The 8438-nt window shown below is 43.6% G+C and overlaps 1 protein-coding gene across 2 annotated transcripts in view; it reads left to right on the forward strand.

The window, feature by feature from the left end:
- The first annotated feature begins 6645 nt into the window (after nt 1-6645).
- Nucleotides 6646-8438, forward strand: part of LOC119282608 — a 4620-nt gene continuing 2827 nt past the window's right edge. The window contains exons 1-5 of one of the 2 annotated variants that reach the window (XM_037562777.1): nt 6646-6850; nt 6937-7110; nt 7195-7575; nt 7660-7794; nt 7889-8028. In XM_037562777.1, the coding sequence (XP_037418674.1) occupies nt 7051-7110; nt 7195-7575; nt 7660-7794; nt 7889-8017 (705 nt within the window). In that variant the 5' untranslated portion in view covers nt 6646-6850; nt 6937-7050 and the 3' untranslated portion in view covers nt 8018-8028. The remainder of the gene's footprint in view (nt 6851-6936; nt 7111-7194; nt 7576-7659; nt 7795-7888; nt 8029-8438) is intronic. The other variant, XM_037562778.1, reaches the window with a different exon arrangement.

Raw genomic sequence — 8438 nt, forward strand, 5'->3', positions numbered from 1 at the left:
GGCTGCCGTGGGCAGCACCGCCGCCGGTTCCCTCCTGCGCATCCGCCGCTGCTAGTCACCACCGAAGTGGGGCACCACCTCCCCCTCCGCCCCAAGCCCCCCTCTGCCCCACCCCACGGTGAGCACCGCTCCCATCTTTGTTTGTATTCTTTTAGATGGATAGATGTATGGATTGCAGTATGTGGATGGATTTATAGATGTATGTAAGGATGGATGCATAGATGGATGTATGTATAAGGTTGTTCTGCCTAAATTTTTTAGTATAAGGTTGTTCTGCAAGGCAAAATTTCAACTTTTGATTAATGCTCGTAGGAAATTAAATGCTCAGTTTTTTGCAACATGCTTAGATTGGAGAAGACAATCCAGAGAGTCTAGTCTTGCTACACATATATATATAGTTGTCAATTGTGAGATGATGTTGATAATGTTTTTATCAGATTGTTTCACGAGTGCTTATGTTGGTTGTGCTGGTGCTTTTCATGTGCAGGGATTTTCTCTTCACCTCGAGGAGCATTGTCCGTCCCGTTGCCATTGCCATCGTTGTTCAACTACCGCCTCTACGGTCTCGGGGTGAGCTTGACTGTCATCTCCTCCCCCTCCCCTATTTGCTTCGTTCCGTTTTTCGTGCCGATGCCACTAGATTTTATTTTCATGTCAAGTCTTGTAACCTAGGCGTCTCCCGTTCGAAAGGGTGGCATCTATAAATATGCATGTCTTTGCATATTTATAACCGTCGTCCTTTCGAATTGTCCACGTTATCCATGGACAGCCCGAATACGTGTAGATTGGGTTTCGTTTCCCGTGCTCTACTTCGGTCCTCGGCAAAATTTCGTCAGCGCCACCTTGTTGTTCTCCGGGTGCACATTCTCTCGGCTTGTTGTCAAGACGTGTATCTGAAGAACAGCGGGGAGGTGCTGCCGAAATTTTGCCGAGGACCGGAGTAGAGCACGGGAAACGAACCCAGTCTACACGTACTCGGGTGGGATTAGGACCCATCTTTACCTATTAGAGATAGGATTCAATCCATGGATGCACGTTTCCCTTTTGTATGGTAAAAAACTAAAATCATGGCGTAAATAATATGACAATGGTAATTAGGTGTGTATCTAGTCTTAATTACATTATACATATCTTGATGAATATGAATTTGGTGCCCCTACTGTTAGTGCAAGTACCAGTATGGATGATCGTGAGTGGATGTACACTGGACACCCTAGTGAGGCTGGCATGACCACTGAATGGGTAACGAAGACCAACGAATTTGTGGAGGCAGCAATTGCTAGAGGCCAAAGAAAAAGTTGGTGCCCCTGCTTGAAGTGTCGCAATGGCACAGAACAGTCGAAGAAGACGATGTGTGTGCACCTACAGAAGCATGGGTTTAAGTGTGGGTATACCCGATGGACCCTTCATGGCGAGCCTGAACGTAGTAGAGAGGAGGTGGTGCATTGGCAAACCGACAACAATGGTACCGGGATAGTTGACATCGTAGCTGACTTCAACGATGCACGTGAAGAGGGATCAGAGGAAGAACCGGAGGAGTCTGCGAGGGCCTTCTTAGAAATGCTGAATTCCTCACAACAGCCTCTTCACGACCACACAAACCAATGTCAGCTGGATGCCATTGCACAAGCAATGTCTATAAAGACCCAGTTCAACATGAGCAGAGATTGCTTTAATTCGATGGTGACATCTTGGGGTCGCTCTCTCCTCGAAGGTCACAAACTGGCTACAAGTTGGTATGAAGCGAAGAAAATCCTTCGTGCACTTAAGATGCCCTATGAGTAGATACATGCTTGTCCAAACGGATGTGTCTTATTTACGAAAGAGTATGCCAATGACACGTATTGCGCCAAGTGCAAAGCCTCTAGGTATGTCGAGAGAGACCTCAGTGATGGTACAAAGAAGCAGAGCAAAGTCCCCGCAAATGTTCTTCGATATTTTCCAATCTTGCCAAGAATTCAACGCCTTTACTTGAACGAAGATACAACCAAACAGATGACATGGCACAAATATGGGATAAGACACGACAAAGATGATCATGGGAGACCGATGCTGATACATCCATCTTGTGCCCAAGCTTGGAAGAGTTTCGATCGCATACATCATGAGAAAGCAAAAGAGGCAAAGAATGCACGAGTTGCCATCGGACTCGATGGGTTCAATCCGTTTGGTATGGTGTCAAAGACATATAGTTGTTGGCCCGTGTTTGTTGTTCCCCTGAACCTCCCCCCCGGCGCCATAATGCAACGCAAGCACATGTTCCTGTCGTTGATAATTTCAGGACCCAAGTATCCAGGGAAGAATATAAGTGTGTACATGCAACTACTGGTAGATGAGTTGAAAGAAGCTTGGGTGAACGAGATACGGACATACGACGCTGCTAGCAAAAAGAACTTCACAATGCATGTTTGGTACCAGTACTCATTTCATGACTTACCGGCGTATTCACTTTTCATGGGGTGGTCTGTGCATGGGAGGTTCCCATGCCCAAGGTGCAAGGCAAGCATGAAGTGCCGTTGGTTGCAGCATGGTCGCAAGTATTCTTGCTTCGATTTTCATAGACAACATTTGCGTCTTGACCATCCATTCAGAAAAGACAAGAAGAACTTCATGAAAGGTGAAGTCGTTGAACACTCGGCACCACCTGAGATGACGGGTGAACAAATTCGTGATCAACTAAATGCTCTCCAGCCTGATCCCAAACGTCCAGGGTATTTCTTGGGATATAACGAAGAACACGCGTGGACTCATAAGCCATGCTTATGGGATCTCCCCTACTTCCACCAGCTCGAGCTTCCACATAATATTGATGTAATGCACACTGAAAATAATATCGCCCAGGCCATTTTTGGCACATTGTTCAACATTGCTGAGAAGACGAAGGATAATACTAAGGCTAGACTTGATGTAATGAAGCTATGTCATAGACCCGAACAAAACTTGCGACAACCCAAGGGCAAGAAAAACTGGAGGATGCCAAAGGCGAGGTTTGTTCTTAGTAGGGAACAAAAGAAGGAGATACTCATGTGGTTCAAAACTTTGTTGTTCCCTGATGGGTATGCAGCGAACCTTATGAGGGCAGTGAATCTTGATAAATTGAAGCTCAACGGGATGAAGAGTCATGATTGGCACATATGGCTTGAGCGGTTAATGCCGGTGATGATTCGAGGCTATATCCCTGAGGATGATTGGGAAGTATTGGCAGAGCTTAGCTATTTCTTCCGTGTTCTTTGTGCTAAAGAAGTATCTCCTACTGTGATAGATGAGATGGAAGAACGGGCCCCCGAGTTGCTCTGCAAGCTAGAGAAGATCTTTCCACCATGATTCTTTAATCCGATGGAACATATGATTTTACACCTCCCTTCCAAGGCAAGAATGGGTGGCCCTGTGCAGAATCGTTGGTGCTATGGACTTGAGAGAATGCAGAAGACTCTTCGAGCTAAATGTAGAAATAAATGTAGAATTGAAGCCTCCATAGCCGAGGCATTCTTGGCAGAGGACATTACAAACTTCACGACATCAGGCTATGCGGCCAATATTCCAAGCTTGCATAATGCAAAGTCTCGATACAATACTGGCGACCCTAAACATGAATCCAAGCTCAGCCTCTTCAAAGGGCAACTCGGACCTGTGGGTGCTTCTGGTTCAAAGCATTTGGATTCGAAAGAGTGGAAATCGCTTACGTTGTATATCCTCACCAACCTTCAAGAAGTGCGGCCGTACATTGAGTAAGTGTTGGTACATTATGTAACATTTACTCACATGTTTCTCTCTTAACTCCGCTCATTTCTCATTGGGTAGTGAATTTATTGCCCAATTCTCGAATGGAGGGGTCGAACGTGATTCACTTGAAGAGTATGAGCTTCTTGCTGGTGAAGGAGACGACAATTATGGTTTCATTTCTTGGTTTAGAGAAAAGGTAAGGTATACTTCTTGGAACACTTGAAGTTGGTATTACGTGCGACTAATACACCTATCCTTCTCTCTTAAACTTGTAGGGTACGTCGATATTGGACAAAGAGTTGAAACAAGTTGCTAATGGGTTTGACTATAAGGTCGGTACATTTGATAAATATGACATCAATGGGTATCGCTTCCGCACACATGGGAACGAGGAACGTCGGGACGTTCTAAAATCAAGGAACACGGGAGTGTCGGCTATTTGCAATGGAGTTGAGTATTATGGAAGACTTGATGAAATATATGAACTGCATTACTTTGGGGCAAATCCTCCGAAAGTCGTTGTCTTCAAATGCCATTGGTTTGATCCGGGGAAGGTTAGGCGGAGGGATGATATTGGGCAAGTCGAAATTCGACAAGACAGCAAATTAGAATGTGAAGATGTCTATATTGTGGCTCAACAAGCGACACAAGTTTTTTATCTCAAGTATGCATGCCAAAAGAAGTACCTTAAGGGTTGGGATGTCGTGTACGATGTGCCGCCACATCGTAAACATCCTTCCCGCAGTGAATAGGATTATCAACCTCACATCGACCCTGACACATATGATGGAGAATTCTTCCAAGAAGAACATGGGCCTAGAGGCCGTCTCAACATCCATCCACGCATGGAAGTACACATTGACAGTGAAGAAGAAGAAGTCGAAGAGGAAGAAGAAGAGGTTACGAACGTGGAAGACCTCTCAATGCTTGAACGGTTACGTCTAGGAATTGCCGATGAAGGTGACGATGACGGTCAACATGAGGACAACATCCTTGACGACACGTATGATACTGATGATGAGGCTAGAACTGACCTTGAAGAAGAGACGGATTGTGATCCAGATGATCCCGACTATTTTTAGTCGTAGTGTTGAACTGTAATGTTGATTTTGTACTAGTTGCTTTACCATGACCCAGATGATCTCAAACATGTTGTAATGTTGAATTTGTAATATTTTTGAACTTATGCTTATCTATTTGAAGTATAATGTAGTTTTTGTACTATAATTGCCCGGTAATTCTCATTGCGTATGTTTTTTGAACTTATGCTTATTTGTTTGAACTATAATGTATTTGTACTACAATTGCATTGGTAATTCTCATTGCGACAATTGTTTGAACTTATGCTTATTTGTTTGAACTATAATGTATTTGTACTACAATTGCATTGGTAATTCTCATTGCGACAATTGTTTGAACTTATGCTTATTTATTTAAACTATAATCTTGTATTTGTACTAATTGCTTTACTTTTTGTCATAGCAGGTGAGTGAAGCATGGTGGGCCCGCAAAGGAAAAAGCCCGGGCTCCCCATAGCGAGATCTTTGCTTAGCACTTTTATCGCTGATCCTCCGCCTTCCTCTCATCCTCAGGCTCATCGAGGGAGAGGAAAAGGTCGGGGAAGAGGTGCACGTGGAGCAAATGCTAAGAGAAACCCGGTTCGGCCAGTGTCTCACGCCCCCGTGTCTAAGAGGGTGGAGGACGAGCCGGTGTCTCACTCCCCCGTGTCTAAGAGGGTGGAGGAAGAGCGGTTGTCGTCGGAGGCCTCTGACGAGGAGGCCCTGACCTCTGACAAGGAGGCCTCGACCTCTGACGAGGAGCATGCTGGTTTCATCCAAGTTGAGGAGGGTCGGTCCGTGTACCTACGTGGTTCCTCAAGGCTCCCGGAACGAGGGCTTCGTGTGGAGCAGAGGCCATGTATTGCTCCATGTGGAGAAATGTAACTAACTTTGGCTTCCCATTTTCTACCTTCAATGTATGCAACAATTGCTAATAACTTTGGCTTCTCATTATGTAGCGGTTGGAAGAAAGCTGGAGCTAGCACGGGAAAGTACCGACACGTGAACGGCGTCCTTGGGAGCCTCATTAAGGAGCATTACCCTGGCATGGTTACTTTGCCTGGGGAGGGCAAAGTTCCGGAGCCAGCATGTACCTGGGACCACTACAAAGCCTATGAGGATCTTGGTGTAGCCAACAACATCGAGTTTCACAACAAAGCCGAGCGGGTCTTTGCCGAACTTTGGGTAATCATTAAGTTTCCTTCACACACTGCAGTAGCAAAACTATCTAGGAAACTTAGATTTAGATTTTACTTTATTTTTCTTAATAGAATGCTAGCAGACTATAATATTGCAGTAGCAAAACTATCTAGTAAACTTAGATTTAATATTCCTGATTGTGTTATTGAATAAAAACCTGGGTGCATATATATAACCCTGATTGTGTTATTGAATAAAAATCACACCCTGCAGTAGCAAACCTGATTGTGTTATTGTGTTATTGAATAAACCTGACTGTATAAACCTGGGTGCATATATATAAACCTGATTGTGTTATTGAATAAAAATCACACACTGCAGTAGCAAACCTGATTGTGTTATTGTGTTATTGAATAAACCTGACTGTATAAACCTGGGTGCATATATATAAACCTGATTGTGTTATTGTGTTATTGAATAAACCTGACTGTATAAACCTGGGTGCATATATATAAACCTGATTTGACTATAAATAAACTAGCAGATTTTACCTGTTTCTATAAATAAACCTGGGTGCATATATATAAACCTGATTTGACTATAAATAAACCTGTCTCTATATTTGCCTGTTTTGACTATAAATAAACTAGCAGATTTTACTTTATTTATATTTTATAAGAAACCTCAGACTTAAAGGTTTGAAAATTACTGCACCAAATCTATATTTGCAGGATTTCTATGGATGCGAGGATGGAAAGTTGGAGGAGGCACGAGCAGTTGTCAACAAACATTGCCCGAAGCTTGTGCATAATCTGATGCATGAGGCGCGCCCTTTAGCCGTCCGCAAATATATGGCAACTCAAGGCTATAAGAGTCTTGATAAGAAAGCTGGTAGGAGACTCCATCTTGAGAAGGACAAGTACATGCAGGTAAAGCATATTCATGCTTGTTATTTCCTCAACAGGCTGGCACTCAATTTCTTTTTGACATATATGAGATGCAATTGATCAATTAGGTTACTCCGAGATGGTGCGTCGATAAGGGGGAGTGTTGGGAGCGGATCGTGGACTATTGGTGTTCCAAAGAGTACAGGGCGAAAAACTAAGATTATAGAAATCGGCGAGCCGGAATGCTGGATCCACCACATCATCAAGGCAACTTGAACGTTATGGAGTACGGTGAACGTTGGGTATATCTTCTTCATAAGCTTTTTCTTGTCATACATGTTGCCAATCCTTGTGATGAAATCTTAATCATGTTGCTTTGGTTGCAGGCGTCTCACCATAATGCTCCAGTGCCCAACCTTTTCGTCTCGTATGCTTTGGCCCATAAGGCACCGTACAGAACAGCCACGCCTTACGATGAGAATGACACAGCGTCCGCGTACTCCAGCAAAACCGCCTACGATCGGATGGAGAAATTTAAAGGGGTGGCAAAAGAGTTGAAAGGGCCCGAGTATGATGTGACAACAGAGCCTCTTGACCACGCTTTGGTCATGATCTCTGGAGAAGGCAGGAAACATGGCAAGGAAGCAATTGCAGGAGGCATGTTCCCTAGCTCCTCCCGTAGCTCTCTCCCTGAATACAAAGCTCGGTTACGTATCTCAAAATCGTCTACATATAAACGCTCGACTCCAGCTATGGTTGAGATGGAGGTATTCTATACAAGTCCTTCTATATATGTTTGTTTCTTACTTACTGTTGGATTGAAGATGCAATTGCCATGCCATATTTTGCAGGCCCGACCGGCGGAGGAGAGGCGAGTGGCGGCGGAGGAGAGGGCGGAGGAGAGGCGACTGGCTGATGAGAGGATGCAGCAAGCGGTGCAGCAGGCGGTGTTGGCACAAACTAGTCAATGCTTTCCAATGTTTGCGGTTAGTTCCTTAATTGCCAAACACATACATAATATTCACTCAATCATAATCTTCTACTACCAGTACTTAATCTTCACTCAAACATAATTTGCAGGCTTATTGTACCCAGAATGGTAGGCCCGCTATGCAGATGCCTCAATCAGGCCATGGATCTAATGCTGATGGATCTTCACATGCACGAGGCCCAAGCGACAACAACCTTGGTGGTTCTCCGAATGTTTGAGATCGAGTATGGTTAGTGCGTACATATCTCATTTACGTAGGTCTCAAATTTGTCAACATAGAAACAAGTAGCTATCTTGATTCTTGAAGATCAAACTTATAAGTAGAGACAAGTAGATACCATTTGAACCGTTTCAAACTATAATCCATTTGAAAATTTTCAACCATGATCTTAATTAACTATATGCATTCTTGAAGCTATTTATTTTCATGATTTAGAGAACACTTGAAGATATTCATGATTTAGAGACAAGTAGCTACTTATTTTCATGATTTAGAGACCATTTGAAGATCTCCATGATTTAGAAACTTGTACGATAGAGACCGTTTGAACCATTTAAAGATCAAACTTATAAGTAGAGACAAGTAGAGACCATTTGAACCGTTTCAAACTATAATCCATTTGAACAATTTCAACCATG

This window comes from Triticum dicoccoides, chromosome 3B, assembly GCF_002162155.2.
Source record: "Triticum dicoccoides isolate Atlit2015 ecotype Zavitan chromosome 3B, WEW_v2.0, whole genome shotgun sequence".
Classification (NCBI taxonomy): domain Eukaryota; kingdom Viridiplantae; phylum Streptophyta; class Magnoliopsida; order Poales; family Poaceae; genus Triticum; species Triticum dicoccoides.